General features: G+C 37.7%; 1 protein-coding gene across 3 annotated transcripts; it reads right to left on the reverse strand.

Moving 5' to 3' along the window:
- Positions 1–1,759: 1,759 nt before the first annotated feature.
- Positions 1,760–5,132, reverse strand: LOC134224431 (putative polypeptide N-acetylgalactosaminyltransferase 9). 3 transcript variants are annotated; one of them, XM_062703774.1, is made up of 6 exons: positions 4,998–5,132; positions 4,827–4,911; positions 4,179–4,740; positions 3,944–4,108; positions 2,285–2,937; positions 1,760–2,231 (listed from the first exon to the last, which is right to left on the reverse strand). In XM_062703774.1, the coding sequence occupies exons 2-6, from the start codon at positions 4,833–4,835 to the stop codon at positions 1,842–1,844; spliced, it is 1,779 nt and encodes a 592-aa protein (XP_062559758.1). In that variant the 5' UTR covers positions 4,836–4,911; positions 4,998–5,132; the 3' UTR covers positions 1,760–1,841. The 3 variants fall into 3 exon arrangements, with proteins under 3 accessions (XP_062559758.1, XP_062559759.1, XP_062559757.1); XM_062703775.1 differs by having other exon boundaries at positions 4,179–4,764; XM_062703773.1 differs by having other exon boundaries at positions 4,827–5,113.
- Positions 5,133–26,587: the final 21,455 nt, after the last annotated feature.

Genomic DNA, 26,587 nt, shown 5'->3' on the forward strand with positions numbered 1-26,587 from the left:
TCTTTAGCAGGCACATTGCCTTCTCCAGTCTCCGCCTCCATTCTCACCCCGCAAGGTGGAAGGATAATTTTGCTTATACTAACTTAAAACTAATAGCAAATTAGAAAAAAAACTAAAAAAAAAACTAATTCGATTAATTCTAAGCAGTCCCACTCTGTATCAAACAGAAGGGAGAACAATAAAAAGTTGTGCCACTTATCTGCCCCTGTTGCTGTAGGTAGCAGCAGTAACAATAGCCTGCTTCACTGGCGTCGCGCACCACACAATAGCCTTTTCACTACCGAACACAATCCGCGATGAGACACAGCACACACGTCTGGCTCGTTCGAACTATCGGCACGGAATCAAGAAAGTTCCTTAGCAGTGCAGCTGACTTGAAAAGATTGCAGTATCAAGCAGGAAAGTTGCTTCGAACTTTCTTCAAGTCTATGACAAGAGTTTAAAGAGGTGCTAACGTTTTCCGCCTCTATTATTAAATTTGAGTTATACAATTCCCAGTTAGTTTTCCTGGGATTTCTTTTGGTTTCTATGAGTTGATTTCCAGCCTCATATTCGAATAATATATGCATGTGATCAGATAGAGATGTTTCATCTGATACATGCCAATTTTTTATTTTTTTCCGAAAGTGTATGACTGCACAAGGTTAAATCAAGAACTTCTTGCCTGATGGCATTTGAAAAGGTTGGTTTATTTCCCCTGTTACATATGTCTACTTCGTTTTTTGCGATGTAGTCTAACAGGTGCTCACCTCTTATTATCTGACGATAACGATTGCAATTTTCATGTGAAAACTTTTCACGTGAAAACAGTAGGCGAGTTGCCGCCAGCGAAAACATCTCAAATTTTGTACTCAAACGATAATAAACACAGAATTTTCATTCGAACATTAATCTTCAAAATGTAACGGTAAATGCTTCAAATCAAGATACGATTTTCATATGATTTTGTCGAGTTTTTATCACTTGAAAATTTCAAAGTAAGATCGTGAGTGAGTTTTGATTATCCTCGATTTTTAGATAATTTGATTTTCCCATCCCCGATCCACCACAGAAATGTCTAAGTTTACCTTTAATATTCCAGAGAATTTTCCTTGAAAACTTCTTAGGTCGATTTCTTCACCTTCGCTTAGGGCTTAAACCAGGTTTAAGTGTATGGATGGGTAAGCACCGCTTAAGAGTTAAGCGGAGGTGAAGAAATTGGCCCTTAGAGTCTCCCGTGAAAATTCTTAAGTATTTACTATTTCATCGTTGGCCGTTGGTTAAAACACCCAGCCGCACTCTCGTACAATTATGAAGGAATGTCTGTGTGCTTTGATCGGTTTCTGCATACAAATGTCAAAATTCTACCCCTCCAACTCGATGATCACTACAATATCGAGTAAGGGAGTGTTCACTGTATTTTCATGTTCATCGCCATATCATTCTTGTCAATGAAGAGTAATTTTTTCTTCGATGTCTTTCATGTTTTGACCATCAGATACGCAAAAGACAGGAAATTTATGTTCTTTTTCACCTACTACAGATAACGTGATGTAGTGTTATTAGGTCATCGTTCCCACGTACACATTGCATGATATCTCTATCCCAAACAAGTATATCATAATTAGGATATTCATAGGATTTGTCGTTTCCCAGCCACTCCATACTTTTGGTAACGGAAAATGTTAGATGTAATATTATCTAGATTTGTCAATGGAAAACTTATTTTGGCGACACCCACTTTACATCTCAATTGTGCAAACACGTACAAAAAATGACATCATTGAAAATAAATTTTTTATTTTGATCGACATGAAACATTCCTACCTAATGTTAGCTTACTAATCTAAAAATGTATTTTCTCAAGTCTTTTTCTTGAAAATGGACGCATCTATATCTAAAAATTTCACAAGCCATTTTTGAGACTCCTTTTTCTCATCACATTCTTCCACAAGCAGTGTTTTCATTGTTTCCGTATTCAATCCAAGACATTTCTTATGCTTCACACTTTTAATTTGGTTTGTCTGCTTCATGTATTGCCAGGCCTGGTTACCACGTGATCTGTGACAGCCGTAGACTTCCAGCGCACCTCCAGTGTAGTCGAGACAGTGTTTATAACTATTCAGCTCCTGGTAGTAATTATGAGCCCAAAATTGACCCGTTTGTTGATGATCACACGTCGCCATCCGAACTGTGTTGGTTTCCGTTACGTACTCCAGGCAGGTGTCATTTCCCAGTGCTAAGTTTTTCACCTGCAACCAAAAAATTATGTTGAACTTGCATTTAATGAATAAGTTAGACTTACCTCTCCGTCGAACGCACCCTCCACCAAGGGATTGTTCATCTCCGGAAACGCATTCTCCACGTAGTATCTAAACGTCTTACAGTTGGCCTTCCGTCTGACTTCCTTCCTGGACGAAACATCCCCAACTTCTTCCTCGGGATACTTTGGCAGTCCATAGATATCGAATATGATCTGCTTATACTCGTCCATCCACACTTCGGCAAGGCGCAGTGAGTTTGCTCGCACCACATCTTTTTTCGTTTGCACCAAATATGGGTGTCCGGTTTTCTGAATGTGGGCCACCCGTGAACAAGGAACCGTAACCATTTTTCCTCCGCAGATCCAACTTTTCATCGACAGTTCGATGTTTTCGATTCCGTAAATGTCGAATCCTTCGTCGTACCATCCCAACCGCTCGAAGAATGCTCGGGTGATGGCAAACAGGCCGCCCGCCATGGCTGGCGAATCGAAAGGTTCCATCTTGTTTTTGGGCTGATGAATTCGGCTCCACCGACCCCACCAGCCGAAGTTGAGATCCCAATCGTACGCTCCGTAATAGCCCGGCGCGTTTTCCGTCCGCAAGTGCATATCGTGCTCGTCGATCCAGTCTATCGTCGGAATGGCGATGGTTGTCGAATTCCGTGCGACTGGGTCGAGTAAAGCCTCTAGCCATCCTGTGGAAGTATTGAACAAATTCTATTGAAACTTGAAGTACTGGAAAGGGTTGCATCAAAATCCAATTAACTCTGAAACGTCAATTACGAATACAAGAAAAAGATTGGAAAACTAAAATAGGCTAGATGTACCAGTTGTTGCTATAGCACCAGTTGTCGCACTAGTGCTTTATATGCCAAATGGCCAAACAAATCACCGCAAACCAAGTTCATATGATACGATAAAACCTTTGACTTCCTCCAAATCAAGCAAAGCATAATTGTAAAAATTGATTTTGCTTAATTTTTGACGTCCTTTGCACCAGTTGTCGCACTAGTGGTCCCTATTTGGCCAGTCCCATAAGAAAACAATGGGATTTGCCAAATAAGGAACCAAAATTAAGAATAGTGCCACAACTGGTGCATGCGTTCCTATTATGGATTAATCAATTTTGATGATTATAACAAATTTTATTGTGGTTTTCACAGCTGTTCTATGGAGCAGGAAGTAAAACCTTTCGCTTGATATATAAAGTCCACCCACATGCCTTTTACTTATTTTTTAAAAAATAGTTGTTCTTATGTATGGCGACAATTGGTACACCCGCCCTATCTACTTATGCGATGAATTGCGAAAAGGTTTTTTTTTTCACGAGTTGTACAATTTAGATAAACAGGATATTTATCATGCTCCAATATCAATAACATTTGCCATGTGGCCAATTGTGACTCAATTCGTGTCGTTTTTTTTTATTGATATCCTGCGTGCTCACTACTGAAAAAATCACAAAAAATGAAACAAAACAGTTGGCGCGTCAATTGTTTTCGTTTGTTATTGATATGGATACATGTTATGAATTCAATGAGCAGTAATCCTATAACGAAAAAATGCCGAAAAATCGAGTTCAAAATCAATCGCAATAGCAAATAATTCCCCGGAAATCACAATTCCCTCTAATCTTTTCTAGGAATATTGAATATTATCGCCTGCACCCATGTATTGCTTATCAGTGTAATAATTTTATACCAACTGTGCATTCAACGTGGGCGTCCAGGAACGTGATGATTGATGCGGTCGTGTTTCGCGCCCCCAGCAATCGGGCTCGAATCAATCCTTGCCGTTCGGCAGCTCGCAGGACACGCACCTTCGGGAACGTGCTAAAATACTCATCCAGTTGTGTTTTCGTGTGAGCTGCCGTAAAAAGTATTCCACGTGTATGTAAAAGGCACTCGGTTTAAGTATTTCGTGATTTACAACTTACGAAGATAAGAACAATCATCCACAAGCACAATTTCCTTCACTAAATTGGGCGGGGAGCGATCCAATATTGAATGAACGGTTCGCACCAACACCGACCAGGCTTCATTGTAAAACACTATCACAATCGACGTTTCGGGCAGGTTTTCCAGGAATCGACCTGGCTGCTTGCACCAGTCGTTGCGTATGTCCGGAAGCCGTCGCTGGACGGACATCATGTCCGACAAAAACTGATTCAATCCTTGCATGTCGTAACCTTGTTTGACCAAACCGGCGACGGCAACATCCGTCACCCCGAGAGTCACTGCCGCTCCCATATCCCCAGGGGGCGTCGGAAATCTCGGATCCAACGTCTGCGACACGTAATCGAATTTGGTTGATGGCTTAGTAACGATTTCTTTGTCACCTTCCGGTTCTGTAGCAGGTTCGATGCTTGGAGCAACCAACCTGTGCCGTAACGTGTTTTGCAACGAGGATATTTCCCAACTGGATCCAAACATCGTCATTAAGCCCAGCACGGCTACGATTACGAAAAGTGCACCGAGCAGCCATTTCTTGCTAAACGCCTAGTGCAATCCGACACAGAGAGACTAAGATTAGATTAAACTAGATTCTTGTGCACTCGAATACTAATAACTTTAGCGCCAATTACCCGAATCATGATTCACACATCACTGTCGTGCCGCCGGTGGGAAACTGAAAGCCAAACAAGCTCGTCGACAGTCCAATTGGACAAGCTGTCGAATAGGGACGTTATCGTAGGGTCGCTGTCATAGTCGTCACTCAAGATAACGACGATCACAGCGATTTTGTTATGTCTCACCCGCTACAAACTACCTCCGCCGCCTTAAAATGCCACTGCTCTGCTTTCGTCAGCAGTTATGGTTTTCAATGCTATTCCATCCGCACTGTAAAACAGAGGCATCCCTCACTGACGACGAGTACCTGCGTTTTTTTTTTATCCAAATGTGCAAACAGCCTGTTGTTTACTTTGGCATTGTTTTCAAAAGCCCAGTTTATCATTCTTAGAGCCTCCCTTGAGCAATACGTGTTATATCTAACCAACACAGGTGTTCTACGCATAATCGCCCCATATTACTTCCAAACAAAACCTTATCAACCGACTGACTAGCAGCAATTAGTTCAAAAACTGGCTATTGTAAATAAGGCGGCTATTCAAGCATCTTTATTCTGATGAAGTGTGATACAAAATATGTGTCACTTAATTAGCTTGTTTATAAATGCACATGTCAATGCATTGGAATCGAGCAATTATTTGAATATGAATAATTTGTCTTTGAAAACAATGCTGTCTTTATCTGTTGCAGGGTTGGTACAGAATGATTTATTGGCATCTCGATGCTGGACATTTGCATATAAGGTAAACTCAATAAATCAATACACTCAACCCTCTTTTTACGGCTATTATTATACGCCACTTCAATTTACATCCCGCTTTTTACGGCACGTGACGTAAAAAGAAGTTTAGGCAATATTGTCATTCAAAAGTAAGCCTATTGGAAGGCACTCTTAGAAAAGAACTCAAAGAACTAAGTACCTGTTTTGCATCTTCAACATTTGCCTTCAACAAGTGTTCCATTCCAGGTCATTCAAGAGTTACCTGAAGTCTACACGCATACCAAGACCTTAAGATCTACACACTAGAGCTGTGTGCCGCCGCGCTGAGGCCGCCGTCGATTTTTAAGCGTCGCCACCGCTACTATTTTCGATCGGCACGCCACTGCAATTTTTTGACCGCGCCGCCGCCGGTAAAATTTAGGCGCGTCGTTGAAATAATCTCAGTGCCGGATCCTGAGGGTGGTTTTGGGGGATCTTCCCTTTCTCCCAATTTGTAAAAAAATACCGTTCTAATTCTTAGGGGAAGGTGGGTAGACTTGATCCCTGGGGAGACTTGATCACCCCCTGTTTTATCGAGAACTAAAGTAGTTTTGTTCTAGAGTATTTTTTAGTATAGATCCTCTAGACAAATGACCTTTATGTAGTGAGTTATTTTTTGGATTGACAACCTTATTTATTCTGCAGGGCGTTTTGTATGTTTTGACCTTCCTAAAGATTTTTTTATTGGCCACGCAAAATTTGAACAACTTTTCATATCAATGACCAAAGTCTTTCGATTTTTCACAGCAGCAAGCCATAAATATGCTTATTGATATGTACTGATGAAAATGTCAACATTCCATAAAAGTTTTAGGATATTTGGATTTGAAGTTATTGCCTCAATATGGGGACACTTGATCCCCCGTTAGTCACCCATATAAAAATTTGGCGAAAAAATTCAAAAAAATTTAAAACCGTTCTTAGGCTTCTAATTTTTTGTAGATTTGTCGGATTTGATGAAGGTTTGGCAGGAAAAATTATTTATTGCATAGATCTCATAGAAAGGGGATCAAGACTCCCTAAATTTTAAAATTGCATGTGTTGTCGAATTCAATAACAAAAATCGTTCATGAATACGCACAGCAATTCGAGAATTCCGCGTATTTTGAAAGAAAAATAGTTAAAAAATCTGAGGGCTCCTTTCTAATTTTATGAAAGCAAGTTCTTGGAGAGGAATCAATTTCCCCCGAATATTTTAAAAGTCGATTTTTGACAGCACTCCAAAAAATCGATTGTGTATCAATAACAACAATAATTTAAGGACTGTCATACATCAGTAAAGTTAAATACTATATTTCTTAGAGAGTCTGTGTGGAAATCGCATATGTTTATTTATTTTTGGTTGTGATATATCGTAAATCAGAAAAGGGGATCAAGTCTACCCAGTCTCCCCTATACGTTTGAAACATTTCGGCCACTGAAAAGAACATGTATACTAGAGTGGGGCGTCATGGTCATTTTTTCAAATCAATAGTTTTCCGAAACCATTCTGGATCCCAAACAACTGTGCAGAATTTGGGCCCGATTGGTTGCTTCCTCGCTTTCCGCATCGCGTTTGAAGTCTGTATGGAAATTAGTATGGGAAAACGTATATTTTCGCATTTTTACTTCCAGAGGTTCACCGTGGCACATTGCGGTAAAGTATAACCCAAAGAATGCAGAAAAACTTTGCGGGAAAACGTACGTTGCTGGAACGTCCACGAAAAAAGTTATAACGCTTCAATGTTTGAACAATCTATTTTCGAAGCGTAATAACATTTTTTGTAGACCTTACAGCTACGTACCTTTTTCGGCAAAGTCTTTCCGCGTCTTTCAGACTATATACTAACGTATTGAGCGACGTGATTGAGGATAAATTGTAGCCGCTAAGGGCCTATTGAAAAGAGACTTTTGAGCTTCTTGAAATGAAGTTTCTGACCCTTTGAAAGTAGGCTTCTTGAAGGAAGAAGTCCGAGGCCCTCTAAAGAAAGTTTTCGAACCACTTGAAAGGGGGTTTCCGAGCCCTTGAAAGTGAGCTTCTGAGCCTCTTGAAATAAGGCTTCCGACCCTTTCATAAAGAGGCTTGCGAACCACTTGAAAGGGGCCTGACTGATAGAAGAATTCCGAGCCCCTTCGAAAGGTGGTTTTCGGCCGTTGCTGAGCCTTTTGAAAATAGGCTTCCAAGCTTGTTGAACAAAAAAACCCGAGCCCCTTGATTGGGTTTCTGAGCCACTTGATAGTGGGCTTCCGAGCCTCTTTAAAGGGGACTTCTGGGTCTTTTGAAAGAGGGCTTCAAACCATCTGGAAAAAGGGGGATTGTGACCCTCTTAAAAAGGGCATCTGAGCCTCTTGAACGAGGGCTTCCTATCTGTTTTAAAAGGGGGCTTCCAAAAAGAGGCTTCCGAATCACTTCAAAGGGGGCTGACTGAAAGAAGAATTCGGTTTTCGAGTCTCTTGAAAGGAGGCATTGAGCATCTTAAAATAACGTTGCTTAGCCTTAGGCTTCCAAGCTTCTCCAAGGAAGAATTCGGAGCCCTTCGAAAGGAAGTTTACGAACCACTTGAAAGGGGGTTTCCGAGTCTCTTGAAAGTGGGCTTCTGAGCCCCTTGAAAAAGGGGCTTCGGCCATTTTGGAAATAGGCCTCCGAACCACTTGTGGGGATTGGCTGAAAGAATTTGGAGCCCCTCTTAAGGGGGGCCTCTTAAAAGGAGGCTTTCGAGCCTAATGAAAGAGGAATTTCGAGCCTTTTGAAATGACGGTGCTGAGCCTTTTAAAAATAGGCTTCCAAGCTTCTCGAAGATAGAATTCGGACCGAGGACCGGAAGTTTCCGAGCAACTTGAAAGAGTGCTTCCGACCCTTTCGAAGCTTCCTGAAAGGGGGCTGGCTGAAAAAAGAAATCTGAGCCCCTCAAAAGGAGTTTTCCAAGTCTCTTGAAGGGGTCTTGCAATGAGGCTTTTGAACCGCGTAGAAGAAGGCTTCCAACATTTTTTTTATGAAAGCCGTAATCCTAAACTTCAAATTTAATATTTTCATTATTTTGACTGGAAGGATGCTTTCGAACCGCGTATACTATAGATGAAGAATTACGAAGATGAAGATAAGCTACCAAGATTTCTTTTTGAAAAAAAAGCCTTATGCCTCAAGGCTTCTGAACCTTCAAATTTAATATTTTAGTTAAGAAGTACCGCCATCAGGGGTGACAATGGGTCTGGGGGGTGAGAATGGGTCATCGCTCTTACCGGAGGTCGGATAGCAGCACCGTTCAAAAAGGTCTCTTATATTTTAGTCTTCTTGCCCTCAGATACGTTCAATTTAATCTACAAGCATTCTAAGTAGTAGAAACAGTTACCCATTCTCACCCCCATTTGACCCATTCCCGAGCAGCACAAGTCAGACAAAAATGGTTGCAGGAACTTAATTGTGACTGAATTCGGTCAAATATAAGTTGTAGTAATCGTTATAGAACATGTGTGCTGCTAGGGTTGTCACCCCCGACGACGGTATATAAGTAGATTGTTTTTGAAGATATCTTTGATCTTTTGTCCCACAGTCCTTCATACACTGTGTTGGCTGTGGTGGACATGGTTTGATATGTTTTAATTTACCAATTGCTATGCAAATTATGTTCAATTCAAAGTCTTAGAATATAAATTTATACAATTATTAAAATTTTACCAATAGTTTTTTAATTAGAATTGAAGTTCGTCCGCCATCACGCAATTTCGCCCGAAGTACCCCCTGGGGTCAGCGAAGGTACCCCCGGGGGTACATGTACCCCAGGTTGAGAATCGCTGATTTAGAGCATCCAAACTATCTTTGAGTTGTAATTTTGATGTTCTTAGGAATCAACACCATACTTTACCATATTCTTGTTAAATAATTGAAATCGAAACGCTTAATGATAAAATCCTGCGCCTGCCCAGTGGTATAACAGTTCTTTTTCAATATCTACGATACTCCAAACCGTCCTTGAGTACAGATCCTAATATTCAAATCGATCAACATGAAGATCTTCGATGTCCTCATTAGTTTTATGATATGGAATAGCTCCAAGATACCTCGTAACCCCATTATAGACACACCACAGAATTCGATCAATATCTACGACACAAACTATCCCTGAGTACAGATCTTAATATTCAAATCGATCAACATGAAGATCTACGGTGTCTCAACTGTTTTTATGAGTTGGAAAAGCACCACGGGACTTCTTTACACCATTACAGACAAACTAAAGAATTCGTTCGACATCTACGACACTCCAAACTTTCCTTGAGTACAGATCTTAAAATTCAAATCGATCAACATGAAGATCTTCGATGTCCTTATTAGTTTTATGAGTTCGAATAGCTCCAAGATACCTCGTAACATCATTATAGACCCCAGACCGCATCGTGCTTCCGTGCTGTGCGGTTCTTTCTATCTTTGCGGAAGGAAGTTTTTAATACTTACCCGAAGCTATTTTAATTTCAACGGTGCTTCTTAGCGCTATTTGTACCCACTGATCCCGTTACGATCTTTGCAAGGACCCGTGCCTTCGTTTTACGTTGGACCCGTTTGCGGAAGTAAAATTCCGACAAGCGGTGGTAATCCTGCAGGGACACCGTTCTGGGAAAAAACCTCTTAGAAGGTCACGTCTCCACGCTCAGCCATGAGCATTCATAAAAACAAGAGGAAGGGGAGTCTCTGAATTCTCCACTTCCTTCAAAGAAACAAGGTTTCAAGACCGTCCTGCCAAAGCGCGGAAAAAATAGAAGGAAGCTGGAGAATTCAGATATTCCTTCTAACTCTAATATCCGAAATAATTCTTCTGGCTAGCCCAGGTGATTCGATTCATGCGAAAAAGCAAAGGATTCCGCCAATTGTGGTATCTGTTGCCGAGTTTTCTGGCTTCCGGAATGAGATTTTGAGTAACCTTCAGGGGATCAAGGTTTCATTTCAGATTGCTAGGAAGGGTGACTGCCGCGTTTTGCCGGGATCCTTTGACGATCGCAAACGTCTTCTTCAGTATTTAACTGAGAAGCGCCATAAATTCTTCACATACGACGACAAAACTGAGCGATTATTCAAAGTCGTCTTGAAAGGTCTCCCCAGTGATGATCACTGGATGAGATTAAAATTGAAATTTCTCAATTACTTGGATTTTCACCAGTCCAAGTAATTAAGATGAAAAAGAAATCCCACTCCGGTACTTCCCAGAGGGGCATTTCTCAAGAATTTTATTTAGTTCATTTTAACAAAAGTGAACTAAATAATATGAAAAGTTTCACTTGTCATAAGACGAGTTTTTTTTTTTTTTTTTTTTTCTTTTTTTTTTTTTTTTTTTTTTATGCGACCCTCCACTCTCCCCCACACCAAAAGGCTCTACGATTGAGCCTCCTGGAAATGGACGCATCTATGTTCTCAGCAAATTGGCAACACAAAAAAAAACTAACAATTAGACTAATTGCTGAGAACTAAAATTAACAAAAATAATAAGGGCAGTGGAGCAAAAGGACATGAAAACTCTGCCATTGTGTTTTCAGTGGACATTAGTCCTTTTAAGAAAACACATTACTTAATTTAATACAAATATTTAAACAAAAATGAATCTTTGGAGGGTTAATATATTGCCTTGGTAATTTATATCAAAAGTGTACTAATGTTATTTTTCAAATAATGCCTGACACTATTTTTAAAGGTGTATCTATTTGTTATGCGCTGCAAGTCTTGGGGAAGACTGTTAAACTTTGATGGGCCAATAATTGAAAATCGTTTCTGACCAAAACTGGAGATTGCTCGAATTTGTACAAGATTATTTACTCGCCTTGTGTTATGAATTCGTGAAGTTGTTTGTAATACAAAATTATGATGGATAGTTGTGTTATTGATAACATCATGAACAAGCATAAGAGCTTGTAGTTCACATACTCCAATTAGTGGTAGTATTTTATGAGGTAGGTTCGAATATAGGTTCACTGTAGGATAAAGTATGGGTAGCTTGAATATGGTTTTTATGCATCTATTCTGTAAAGTTTGTAACCTTTTGAGTTTCGATTTACATGCACGGCCCCAATTCAAAATCAAATAGCTCAATATTGAGTGAATATGTGCATTATAGAATTGTAGTATCCACACAATGATGATACTTTATTACAAACATGTTTTATATGGACATCCCAAGAAAGAATATTGTCCAAATGAACGCCCAGATATTTGAAAACTGAGACACATTCAATTTTATGAGGCCCAAGTATTGGATCCTCTAGTTGCGGCAAAGATCTTCTTGACGAATGGAATATCATGTACTTAGTTTTACCAATATTTAGTGATAACAGGTTGCTAGACAAATATTTTTGTAGTTTCTCTAAATCGTGATTGATATGCGAAATTATAACTTGGGGATTACTATTGGGGTAAAAAAGAGCAGTGTCATCTGCAAAAAGTCTAGGGATTCCTTTCAGACCAATTTTGTATAAATCATTAACATAAATTAAGAAAAGTAACGGTCCAATATTACTTCCTTGTGGTACACCCGTGTTGATTAATTTGAAAGAGCTTTTTTCACCATCTAATGATACGAACTGCTGACGATTATGTAAATAGCTACAGATTAAGTCATTAGCTCTACCTCTGATACCATAACGATCAAGCTTCTTAAGTAAGATTTCATGATTCAATGTATCAAAAGCCTTCTTCAAATCGAGAAACAGAGCGCCTACGTGTTTTTTTGAGTCGATATCAGATATCAAACTATCAACTAACTCAGTAATGGCTATAGTTGTACTACAGCCTTTTCTAAAGCCATATTGCATACTATAAAGTACGTTATTCCGTTCAATGAATGTTAACAGACGGTTGACTAAAAGCTTTTCAAGAATTTTGTTAAAAACTGATAGCGTGGATATGGGCCGGTAATTATCCGGTTTGCAAGGATCACCATTTTTAAAAATAGGCACTATTCTGGCTAATTTGAGACACTGTGGATAGCACCCAGTTTCTACTATTTTATTGAAGCAATCAGATAAAATTTTGGCAAATAAGTCAACATTGTTTTTTACTATAATAGATGGAATGTTATCCGGTCCAGGACTTTTATTATTTTTTAAATCCCTAATTAAAATTATAAGCTCATTAATGCTAGCTGGTTGAATGAAAATAGATTCCGTGATGGAATCCACTACTCTCAAAGGGTCTTCTCCATTAATTGGAATCGTGCTGGCTAATGCAGACCCAATACTTGCAAAGTGGTTATTTAGAACTTCACAATCTTCTACTTTCGACGTTGTTTGAATTCCATCTAATCTTAAATTTGGTGGTGAAGTTTTTTTAGGAGAGCCGAAGAGAGCGTTGCGATTCTTCCAAAGTTTTGCATGATATGTGTTGGTTAGTAGATTTTCATAGTACTGTTTCTTTACTTTCTTTTTAAGAATTTCTACTTTTTTGAAACGTGTTTTAGTAACTCTAAAGTATTCTCATCTGACGGATTTCTACGGTGTCTCTTCAAATAATTGTTTTTGATTTTAATTAGGGACCAGATTTCAAAATTCATCCAAGGACAATGTGTGCCTTTCAGTTTTGCAGCTCTAGTTACCGTAACAGTGCAATTTGCAAGAAGCTCGTTATACTTATCTATCAAATTTTCAATGCATGAATCGACATTTTCCACTTCCCTAATGCTTTGCAAATATGCTCTAAATTCATTATGCAGAGTATTATGATCGACAATGTTCCTCGAGAATGTTACATGATTGGTATCGACAGTTAATTTAAACTCGGACAACACTATCAAATGGTCACTAACCATCGAAAAAATTGTATGATTACGAATACGAGATGCATCTTCAATTTTACAAATAACGTGGTCTAAGATATTAGAACTCGCCGGTCTTGTTACAAAGGTATTAGCGCAAATAAAGTTGTATGATTGTAATAACAGCTTATATCTTTCAACGACATTATTATTGACTAAGTTGATTGGAATATTCATGTCTCCAAACATAAAACAAGAGCGGTTGCTAACACTGCTTGAAAGCCAACCTTCTAACCTATCCAAAAAGAGGCTAACATCGTAAGAGGGTGGACGATAAACACCATGGATGTCGTAAACAATTTTATTCATATTCAATTGAACATGAATATGATGCATTCCATTTTCAACAATATTAACAATTGCCTTATATGCTAGAGCATTTCTCAAGTAAACTGTTAAGCCTCCATTGGATGTTTCTCTACAAGAAAAAATACATGAAAAACCTGGAATGATATACAACGCAGTATTCCCTTCTTTTATCCATGTCTCACCCACAACTATAATGTCTAAATGCACTTTAAGTTCATCCAAAGTTAGTAAAATAGTATCAAACTTTTGAAGATCATTCATTCCTCGTATGTTCCACTGTAGAATTCGTAAATATTTACTTCTAAGTTCTATATTATTATTAAAATCATCAATATTATCATGAAAATAATTTATGAAATTAGCCATTGGTTATTTTTTCCTCAAAACGAAAAACAATTTTAATTGAATTGCTTTTTAAAGATTCTCACTTAACTGGACATACACGAAGCACCACTGAGTTTGTTAACTAACAAATTAAAATCATTTTTTGTTTCAATTAAAATAGGTATCGATTCATAATCTTCTTTAAGAAGTATAGCACCGTTTCTTCCAGGCCATACATATCTAATTTTATATTTGGACTGCAGTTCTCTTATTTTATTAAGAAGATTCAAAGCAAGTGGCGTTATTTCATCACGAATAATGACATTCGTATTATTTGGATCAGGTTTCTGTATGATTTGGGCAGTTTTAACAGTACCAAAGAATTTCTTTTTGGCGAAAAGCAATTCTTTATCGCATAACCTCTTAAAACAAGCCTGATAGGTCCAGTTGCATTGACTTTATGGTTAGTTTTTACCCTTGTTGCGGATACCAATGACTCTGGGTTTAGATTCACACCAATATGCGAAGCGGTCTTGCAAACTATATCAGTTAGATTTTCGTTTTTCGTAAAGGGAATTCCTAAAATTATGGCATTATTAGATATATCCTTCAGTTCCGATTTATTTATTTTCTCCTCCATATCGTTTACAGTGCTTTCGAGTACTGATAGCGATTTTTCCATTATATTAATATGTTGTTTAAGAGTTTCGTTTTCTTTTTGTATCCCTCCAGAATGTCATCGAATTTCGATGACATAAAGTTCTGCGACTTCTCAATAGCACTTGACACACTTTTAACCTCCGAATTCATAACATTCAATTGCGAGATAACAATACTTGAAACTATCGATTTCATTTCCTCAGAGATCGTACTAAGGTTGAAAGTTTTATTGTTGAGCATTTTATTAATACGTTCAAAGTTTTCAGAGCATCTAACGGTGCAAAAATACATTTTGGACTTGATGCGTTTAAAAGCTTTACCGGTGATATTTCGACAAAAAGGATGCGCATTGGAAAAACAGTATAAACAAGTTAAAATATTATTGGCGTTGGACTCTAACTTCTCGCATACAACACATTCGACGGAAGTATTCATATTGTATTAAAAAATTTGATAAACAAGACAAAATCAAACAAAAGAGAAAAAAAATACACCTATAACAATAATAATACACAAAGTGAGATAAACCCATACACGATCGTAGTTGAAATCAAGTTCACTTATTTATAAATGCTTTTTTCAGCTTGAATGGAATGAGACAGTAGAAAGCGAACAGGCGAATCTTGTTCTTGCAATCAAAGATGGGTTCTTAAAGCTTGTTGGACTTTCAATTAAGGATCCCACGGTACTACTAGTGTCCTTGGCAGCTGTTTCTTGTAATCAAACGTTCCGAAAATTACCAAATCTGTCGCTTTTCCGACCACAGCCGTTTCTTGTATGCATGCGTGTTGACTGGAACAACCGCATACAGCGAAGACAGCCCTTGCCTGCCACGACTGAAACCACAACTTGCGTGCAATTTATGCCAAATCAGTCGCTTTTCTGACCACAGCAATTTCTTGTATGTATGCGAGTTTTGGGCATACTCACATACAGCGAAACTAGCCCTTGCCTGCCACGACTGAAACCACAACCTATGTGCAATTTACGTACTAGCTTAGAAAAAACAATACTCCGGCACACTCAAAGTCACTTTCGCGCTACGGAACCAAGCAATAAGAGAAAGTCCACCACAGCAACAGCAACAGTAACAACAACAACAGCAGCAGCAATAACCGATTCGAGGCTGTCACGTTCTTGTCTCGTTAGAAATGAATTAAAGTTAGAATTTGGTGTTCTCTAAAACTACGTTAAATTGTATGACCTTATCAAACCATTGATTTGTTGGGATGGGCATATATCTGATACACAACACAGTATAAATTTGAAGAATTATGATCACAATCTTCTAACAAATTAACAAATATAAAATTGACTAGAAAGAAAATATGTTAACCCTCACAAAGAGTGTTGCCAAACTCTGAGTTAATACAATCCCATTGAATTCCACCACTTAATTGTATCTTGACAGATACGTATTTCGACCTCAAATGTAAGGCCGTCTTCAGTGTCTCGTACTTGACTCGACTTACTTGACTCGACTCGACTCAAGTACGAGACACTGAAGACGGCCTTACATTTGAGGTCGAAATACGTATCTGTCAAGATACAATTAAGTGGTGGAATTCAATGGGATTGTATTAACTCGTCTTATGACAAGTGAAGACATTCCACTAAAAAGCTCAAAATAATTTTCTTATCAAAATGAAAAGTTTGGAAAAGGCCTGTATTATGTCCCATGTCCGTGTTACATGGGAACATTACCGCAGGCCTGGGGGAAATTTCCAAAACCCCACCCAGTGCCGTAAGTGCCAAAAGTGGGGTCATGGAACCAAACATTGTCACATGGATGCTAAATGCATGATTTATGGTGGAACCTCTCACGCCAAGGACGCATGTCCTGTGAGAGAAGATTCCAATAAATTTAAATGTGCTAATTGTGGGGGCAATCATAAATCCAATTTCTGGGAATGCCCTTCACGCAAAAAAGTTTTGAATTCCCGTGCAAAATTGATGACGAGAAATTCCAATCGGATCCCAGATTCGACGGGTAGAAATTTTTCAAACGCTCAAATTTCGAAACCAGTTACCGGTCGAGCAATTCATACCCACCACAATTCACAAACAAATTTTTCCGCTCGTCAACGGGTAGCAAGCACTTCAGTAAATTCCAATTTTTCGAATGTACCAACGTATGCAAACATCGCTGCTGGTAGACAAAATTTCTCTTCTCAAAATGAGGTTTATACCCATGTCCCAACGGAAAATAATGGTCATGTTGCCGATTCAGGTAGCATGACTGCTTCCGATTTTGATTTTTTAACTGAACAATTGCATCACATGATTGATGAAAACGGTGGTCTACACCGGGATTTTAAGTAAGTATGTTCTTCCGTGGATCAAAGAGCAAAACGGATCGAAGCCAAATGTTGTATCTCAACAAGACAGGGCTCCGTGCCACACCTTGAACCGAACTCAGAAGTAATTGCAGGAACATCGGCTGTTCTGGGTGAAGGAAATGTGGCCACAATCCAGTCCCGCTCTTAATCCGCTTGATTACGAAGGTCAAGGCCTGTTCTAAACGCCATCAGAGTACAGCTAGCCTCAGGCGAACAATGACCCGTACCTGGAGACATGGATCCAGCCTACATTATTAAGACTTGCCGTGCGTTCCGGAAGCGTGTGGAGACCGTAATTGCAGCAAATGGAGACGCAATAGATGAATAATATAATTTGAGACTATTGGAAGCGTTTCCTTTTTGAACAAATAAACAAAAACGAAATTTCTGAGATTTTTTTTAAATTTTGACATTGCCTTATGATGTAAACATTATCACGCATACGGTAGGTTTGAGTAAGTTACCTGCTTGCAGCAAGCCATGACTCGTTTTTGTTTTGTCAAATCTCCGAAACCTGCAGACGCATCCACGGTTTGGACGCAACCACGGCACATTGTCAGAAAACTTATGTTGCCTCGGAAATTTGGGCACACATTTTGGCGATCCTGCCAGGTTATTTTTTATGGATTACAAATCCTGTCGCGGAATTCATAATGGAGAGTTGAATTTAAGAAATTATTGTGTGAAGAATAAAAGAAAATGTGAATTGGGAAACCATAACTAGCGCCTCCAGGATACAGATTTACGCGGAAAAATGAATTTTACGCCAAAACTATATTTTTTAGAAAAAACTGTTGTTCTACAAAATTGTTCGAAATAGTAAGGCCATCATTATGGTGCAACCAAAAAATAGGGTGGCTCATCATATAAAAAAATTAGAGAATATTTTTTTATTTCTCGGAATATTGACATGTTATGTTCTACAAAGTTGTAGCGCAGCTTATTTCAATCAATTTTTCTAAAAAAAAATTCTGTAGCTCTTAAGTTGGCTGATTTAGAGCAATTTTACCTGATTGGATTAGGGTGTACCTCAAAAAAACAGTATTTTTAATCTACTTTTTTGTTTTGGATTTCTCGAAAAAGTCGTTCTCAGGTGACTTTTAGAGCTCAAAAAAATGCAACTTTTGATGGGTAAATATGCTCAATATCTTTTTCTGAATAAAAGTTATAATCGTTTTTCTTCTAAAATTACATTTTTCCATTAGTTGATATCTCCGGTTAGGGCAGATCAGAAAAATGTATTCACACGGCATTTGAAGAGAAATTCATATTCATTATAATGTCAAAAAATGGGAGATATGTTATTTTTTATCTCAAGTTTTACTAATTTTACTAAAATCATGTTTTTCCAAGTAAATTGATATAACTCGACAACGGAAGAAGATACAGACGATATTTTCATAGCAAAACACGCGTTTTGAAAAGCCAAAAGTCTTCAGATGTCACCACCGTGAAAAATAAAAAATGAAATGACCAGATCATAAATATTGTTTTTTTTAAGGGACACCCTAATCCTGGTAAGTAAAATTATTCTAAACAAGTGAGCTTAAGAGCTACATAAAAAGTTTATATAGCAAAGTTGATTGGAAAAAGCTGCGCTACAACTTTGTAGAACATTTTATGTCAATATTCCGCAAAATAATAAAAAAAATCACATTTTTATAAAATGGCCCACCCTATTTTTCGATAACTCTATAATAAGGGCCCAAGTATCCAGAACAACTTTGTAGAACAATTTTTTTTTCTTAAAAGTATGCTTTAACGAAATCTGTAAACAAGCATTAGACTGGAACCCAGCGGGACATCGCAGCAGAGGCAGACCCAGAGGCTCATGGCGGCGAAGCCTCAATAAAGAAATAAAAGAAGTCGACCGAAATCTAACCTGGCAACAGGTTAAAGCGATAGCCGGGCAATGCTCAGGATGGAGATCCTTCAAGTCGGCCCTTTGCACCACCGGAGGTGTACAGGATCCATAAGTAAGTAAGTATAATAATTTTGATATTAACTGCTTCCCGACACTGAACTGGAATTTTAGTCTAAGCAAACATTAATGTTTGCTGTTATCATTAACATCCAATACTTTGTTTGTTTATTTATCATCAACAAGAAAAAATGGTGATGAATGTCGTTTGAAAAAATCTATATATGTTTCTAATACTATTTATATTACTAATTTTTGTTTTGTTCTAGATATTGAGGTGCCCTAACCCTAATACCACTGATTTATGAGGCTTATTGGGGCCCTCCTTAGGATTCATTCGAAGGTATATGTACAGCTGTATATGCCATATTTTTGCCTTTCTCGTATAAGTATACGTAAAGGCTATATGATCACTCCAAAACCAAACTTTTGATAGAAGGCTCGGAGACCCATAGTGTTATATACCAATCGACTCAGCTCGACGAATTGAGGTGATGTCTGTTTGTGTGTATGTGTGTATGTGTACAACATTTTGTAGACACACTTTTTGGAACTTAGCATTGGCCGAATTACTCGCAACAAGTTTCATTCGACTGAGAATCTTGTCTCATTGTTTGCTATTGAAAATTGGCTAGATTGAACTATGGGATTATAAGTTATGGCCAAAATACTATTTTCTATGCGCAAAACACGCTAAAAACCACTCACTCATATTTTTTTGTATTTTTTTTTGCACAAGAAAGGCACCAACACCGCTAGATGGATTAATAAGAGTTTTTATTAAGACGAATTGAAATTTGTTTTTCAGATATCATTTAGGGTTATGCTGAACCTCAAAAAGACCCAGATTTTGGTGTTCTGAGCACTTACTGCTCATGAAAAATAAATTTTACCTACATTGGAGGTCTTCTGCTCTCCGCGGTTTGGACTACGGCCAAGATATCGTAGATGAGGCCCTCACAACTTCAAATACCCAGCTTCATTAAATTTCTTGTCCGACATCGAATTGTTTTTTGGAGAATTGTTTTGTCTTATTATTTAATGATGAATCAACTAAACAAATATGTTATCAGAAATGCAAATGTTTGCAAATATCCGAATTTGCTAAATCTTTTTTTCCAAACCAACGCGAATTTAAAAATTAAAAGGCAGATGATAGCATCCTATATTGATAAGAAAATTATTTTGAGCTTTTTAGTGGAATGTCTTCACTTGTCATAACACGAGTTAATACAATCCCATTGAATTCCACCACTTAATTGTATCTTGACAGATACGTATTTCGACCTCAACAGTAAGGCCGTCTTCGGTGTCTCGTACTTGACTCGAATTCAATGGGATTGTATTAACTCGTCTTATGACAAGTGAGAACTAGAACTTCATATCTAGAAGAAAACTAAATTAGTAGTAGGGGAAACTGGACACACATGATCCCCCCCTGTTTTCTCGAAAACTAATCACATTTTTATACCAGTGATATGTGCAAACGGATCCGTTAGATAGATTATTGAATCTGAGTAACATTTTATATTAGTTACTTTATGTACATTAGGGTGGCTCAAATTAGTATGGGAAAAACTTTGTTCAATTTTTGTGATGGGCCGCCCTCTTATTCGGTTCTATTTGATGGCCTGATGTTCTGGACAAAATTTCAGCCAAATCGGTCAACGTTTGGCCAGTGCTAAACTCGTTGGAAGTTTATATGGAAAAATGTATGCAGAAACATCCAAAACCAGTAAATTGCAGCTGGACTACACAACTTACGATGAAGAACTATGATACTCATTCAGATCTTGGAGAATTTAATACAGAATGTTATGCAGAAAACCGCGAGAAGATTCGAGTTTGCCCGGCTAAGTTATTAGCATTTCTCTGCAGTGGGGTTTGAGCAAATTTCGTTTCTTTTACCTTTGAAAAGAAATAAATTCACCCTTACAACACTCCAGTAAAATGCTAATATCTTTGCGTAATAAACTCTAATCTTCTCGCGGTTTTCAGCATACCATTCTGTATTTTATTTTACAAGAATTGAATGAGTATCATGGTTCTTGATCGTAAATTGTGCCGTCCAACTGCAAATCACTATTTTTGGATGTTTCTGCATACATTTTTTCATATAAACTTCCAACGAGTTTAGCACTGCCCAAACGTTGACCGATTTGGCTGAAATTTTGTCCAGAGCATCAGGGCATCAAATAGAACAGAATAAGAGGGCGGCCCATCAAAAAATTTGAAAAAGTGTTTTTTGAGCCACCTTAATGTACATATATGGGTTTTAGAGAGGTTTTATTATTTGAGCATTCTCAATCCTTTTTTTCTTCGAAAAATAAAAGTTTAATAACTTTGGATATGTCCAACCAAAACGTACCAAACTTTTACTGAACAAAGTTTTATCATTGAAGAATTGAATAAATTCATTCAATTAACTATTGCTTATTTTCCATTGAATACAAAAAACAAAACAAGATAAATACTCAACATGGACACACTTGATCCCCCACAGTTTGGACACACTTGATCGCGAAATTGCATATATTAAGGCATTTGTTGTATACCGTTGCATATTATTGTATTGTATGTAGGGGAAAATACCTATTCTTGGCAGTCTAAGACATTCGCCAAATTGAATGGTAAAAATAATTAATAATTACACTAAAACACAGGTACAGCTTAACTGGTATACATTTGTATGCTCTTTCTTTGATGATTGGTGTTCATCAAATATAACAGCTTTTACCACAAACTCAGTAAATTTATTATAAAGTAACAGGTCAACGTTTCTTCTGTTGGCATAGCAATTTCTATTATCAGCAATGGATTTGCTCCCTTTAGCAACTAGACATGGAAGTGAAAAACTGGTAATGTATTGGTGCCAAATGCTGATTGTTTATATCCTCCAGTAGTAAAATTCATTCATATTAATCGGCCGCACGCTCATCTCGCTTCACTCAATTTTGGAACAAACTTTATTGTTTATCAAAACTGGTTTAAAACAAAACATGAATTTTTAGCCTTGGCATCAATTTTATGTCATGTAGACAGATAGGCAAAAGCATTTAAACACATTGTAAAACAAATTTAACCCTTATGCAGCCAACCAAAAACAGACGTGAATGGCAGATAGGGTACCCGTGTACCCAGATATTGATATTTTCATTACTTTTACCATTTTCAACCTATTTGAATAATGTTTGCCATTTAGGAGAAGGGAACTTATATGCTTTTTGTCCGCTGCCAAGATTTACATCTTTTGTCTTTTGTAATGCCTTAGAGTCGCGTAAGCAAAAGTCTATCAACCTGTTTCAAATATACAACTTGCTCTTTGCGGTCCTTACATGATATGTTTGTTTCATAAAAAAAATCATGGTGGTTGTGTACAAGACACGACCGCTTGACGTAAACTACGTGAAACCAAATCCATACACATAAGAATGAATATTTGTCTGTCTGCCCTTATAGACTAGGAAACGGCATGAACATTTGTATGTACAGATTTTAGCGAACGATGAAGATTCTTATGATGATATTAGACTCCTCCTCTTCTGGAAGAGGGACTCTCATACAAATGAAGTAAAAAATGTAATCCAAAATTTGCAAATTTCGAATACTTAACGTCTTTTAAATAATGTAAAAAATATATATTTAATCAATTTTAGGTAAAACGAAGCTCGTCGGTTCTGGTAGTATAGTATGTTAACAATATATTCCACCTCGTGAGTCTTCATATGTTGAATAATGGACAGCACTGTCCTATCCAGCCGCTGGAGCCACCCCATTCTTACACTACGTTTCACAGTTGAATAATAGATAATACCCTAAAAGTAGGCAATTATTTATGGTTGAAATGCGCTATGTAGGAACGGGAATGATTATAATTTTTTTGATGAGCTTGGAAAGTATTGAAGTTGCAAAAGGAAAGCGGTCCTGTCAGCCACATAAGGGTTAAAACACTACGGTGTTGCTATCACTTTTAATATAATCCATGGTCTGCGTAAAAATCCGAATAGAAACATTTGTATTTTAACACTTTTTTTTAAATAAATGCCATCGCCGGATATTTTGTTCGTATTTTTGCTAAAATCAAATCACATAGAATTGTGCGTGGTATCTTTTTAGCGTGTGTTTGATATGCTCACAAACACATACTCTCGCTCTATTCCGAAGTGTGCTGCTGTCAAAGAAAACGAACAGTCCCGATTTTATTTAGTGAAACATAGAGCAAATATTGCATAAATTTGCTCTTTGTAGTAATAATCAAGTGGTGATAAAGTGTAAAAAGTAGTGTACGTACTTAATTTGTCGTGTCAAACGCAATAAAGAGGAGAAACAGGCGATCCAAAAAAGTAAGTAACAGTTTGCTATTCGTGCGCTGCTTTCTTTGGCAATGCAATAATGGCAAGGATTTCGAAGGTGCAAATTTGTTTCGATGATTAACTCATCAAATCTTGCTACTTTTACACAAACAACTTATTTAAATGAAAGCTTAGACTTGAAATTGTGTGATTGAATCAAAATTATGTTCATAAATAGTGTATGTTTGCTGGAAAATGCAAATATTGTTGAGGGTGCCAACAACTGTCGCACCCTGCCAATGCCGTATTCTACCCTAACTAATCGATCTGTTAAAATTCTTTTTTGCAATTCCTGATCATAATACCTGGTTTACAGTTCGTCTTTGAGTGATAAAACGGCCTACTTTTCCATACCAACGAAATGGGTGCTTTAATGAACATTATGCAACTCAAATGGGTTGCATAATATTCATTACAGCACTCATTTGGGTGCTATAATGAAAAACCAACATCAGAACAGTAGTTACATGACTACATTTTGCTGAATTAGCTTGGGCAAGTGTTCAAATAGTGTATTCTCTGCGTCGCGTAATAATTGAAATAGTTTGATGGACATGACATCAAAAATTTCCATCTATCGCTTCACGGCTTTGCAAACTATGCAATGTGGCACGGTAACATGGAATCCGATTGTTCTCTGCAGCAATATAATTTATCGGCAAGAATGATCATGTGGAGAAAATTAGACTGTACATTTTTGGTACAAATTTATCAAATTAAAGTCCATTTTTCGTCATTGCAAAAAATAGCGTGTGCAACTCGTTGCAAAACTCGATTTTTTCAGCACTCGTAGTATTTATCCAACTCGGCAAGCCTCGTTGGATAAACGTACAACTCGGGCTGAAAAAATCATCTTTTTGCAACTTGTTGCACAAACTACTATTCTAGTTAAAAAGTATAAACAAATTTATTTCTATTTAATTTCGTCAATCAGACGATACACGCGCAATTTGAATTTCTCAACAGCCTTATTTCATTAACCAGAAGAAAATGTAGTTGAACATACTTATTTTTTATTAGTTTTATTAAATGCATTTTAACATCATTTTCTATGAAAAAGTGTATAAATTAGGCTTTAAAAATACTCAACAAATCACAGGGCTTAAAATCAGTATTGTTCTATCTGGTACTAAATTCTTTCCTTTTGAGCTAGGAGAAGTTTGCTTACAATCACCATTTATTTGTAAATCTTCTTAAATAATTTTTCAATAATAGGCACATTCAACAACTTTTAGTCAGTTGTTTAAAAGAAATCGCATTTGTGTAATAATAACACACACTATAAAAATGATGATGCGTGATAGTACCATATTGACATATGAAGTCACCATCCTGGTATGATTACGGTTGTGGTGTGGTATTGGTAGTAAATAGTCTGGCGATCTAGATGTATCACAAGTTTGTTATTGATCTCAAAACAGGTACCATTTGCCATGGCATTCGCAGTATGGCCAATTTTCAGAGATTTAATAAAAAAAATGGATTCTAAAATTACAAAGATATATTTATGTATCGATCAACCATTTTTGGAGTCATAATTGTATCAATCACAAAACGAGATCCTCTTGGGCACATCATGGTTGTCGTGATATGACCACTGTCTTTCAATGGAGTGAATGGTTTGCAGATAAATCATCATCACTATGCCAATTTTGTTGCTATAGCAAACATTCTATCTGTCACTATTACTCTATTCGAGAACCAAAAAACTTGCCTTACTTAATTACCAACATTATTTAATTTTCGTACGACTGCTATTACGACAGACTATGAAGAATTGTTAGGATTTGAGGCTAGACCAATTCGTCTTTTCATTAGACTTGGAAGAACCTAAACATGGTCAGCTCTTAACGGGATCAATTTCTCCCTATATGGGGATCAAGTCTCCCGCAAGTTTTGAAAATGCCAACTTATCTATCTTTCAGCAAAATCGATTTTTTGGTTACTTTCATGAACAAATAATGGCTTCCAATGACGTTTTTGAAAAGCTAATTAAATTCTTTATTAAGTCCATCAAGAAGCGTGCAAATCTGTGCATGTTACATCGAGAAATATGCTAAACAAAAAGTGTAAACTAATTAATTATTAAAGATAAAAGGTAAACCGGAGGGGCTCCAAACAAAACATTGTATTATATATCTTAAAACTTTCTGTTATCCTGCCTGAAGTTCTGAGATAAAGTCCAAAGAGCGTAACGGTGTTCAGTCTTTAGCGAGGAGTATTTCAGTACATTCAAAGTTAATTGCCTATATATTATCCGGGTATTAAGCCACCCGGACTGGAAATCAATTACTATGTCTGAAACTCGATTATGCATATGTAAAACATGTGATAGATTTAGTTTGGAAAATGTTTTGGAGTCCTCCTTAGCCGTGCGGTAAGACGCGCGGCTATAAAGCAAGACCATGCTGAGGGTGGCTGGGTTCGATTCCCGGTGCCGGTCTAGGCAATTTTCGGATTGGAAATTGTCTCGACTTCCCTGGGCATAAAAGTATCATCGTGCTAGCGTCATGATATACGAATGCAAAAATGGTAACTTGGCTTAAAAACCTCGCAGTTAATAACTGTGGAAGTGCTTAATGAACACTAAGCTGCGAGGCGGCTCTGTCCCAGTGTGGGGATGTAATGCCAATAAGAAGAAGAAGAAGACATATGCATATTGCATAATCGAGTTTCAGACATAGTAATTAATTCCCACTCCGGGTGGCTTAATACCCGGCATATAAGCAGTTAACTTTGAATGTATTGAACTCGAGCGGCGAGTTGCTGATGAAGCAAGTGTGTATTGCGAGAGTTCGGTTGGTACCTGGTGCTGGGAATTTGGTTTCATCAGTACCCGCTAAGTTGCGGAGGACGACGGTGGTCCTTCGTAGCAGTAGGGAGCACCTATCTAGCGTACTGGGGACGTGGGACCAAAGCCCACGGAAGGGGCGGTTACCCTTCAATACCTTTTCCGAGCTAAATCTATCACATGTTGTACATATGTATAATCAAGTTTCAGACAGAGAAGTATTTGTTTATAGTCATCCAGAGGAAGTAGTAGGGGGCGTAGCCAGGTGGTTTCAGCGGTAATCCTCTTGTTACTTGTTATCGGGATGATGGACCACTTCGTGGACAGATCGTTAAAACTAGTTTGTTAAATAGGTAGCAATCTTCAAGGAAATTTATGGTACTTCTCTCAATGATAAGATTTTGTTACGATTACTCAAGGTTTGGAGTGACTGAACACATTCCCAAACGAGTTTGAATAGGCATGTTGCTGATTTTAGGGGAATTCAATGCGGCTTGACTGTCAGACATTATGCAAATATTCGAATGCTTGTAATTTCAGCACTTAA

The sequence above is a fragment of the Armigeres subalbatus genome, chromosome 3, assembly GCF_024139115.2.
Source record: "Armigeres subalbatus isolate Guangzhou_Male chromosome 3, GZ_Asu_2, whole genome shotgun sequence".
NCBI lineage: Eukaryota > Metazoa > Arthropoda > Insecta > Diptera > Culicidae > Armigeres > Armigeres subalbatus.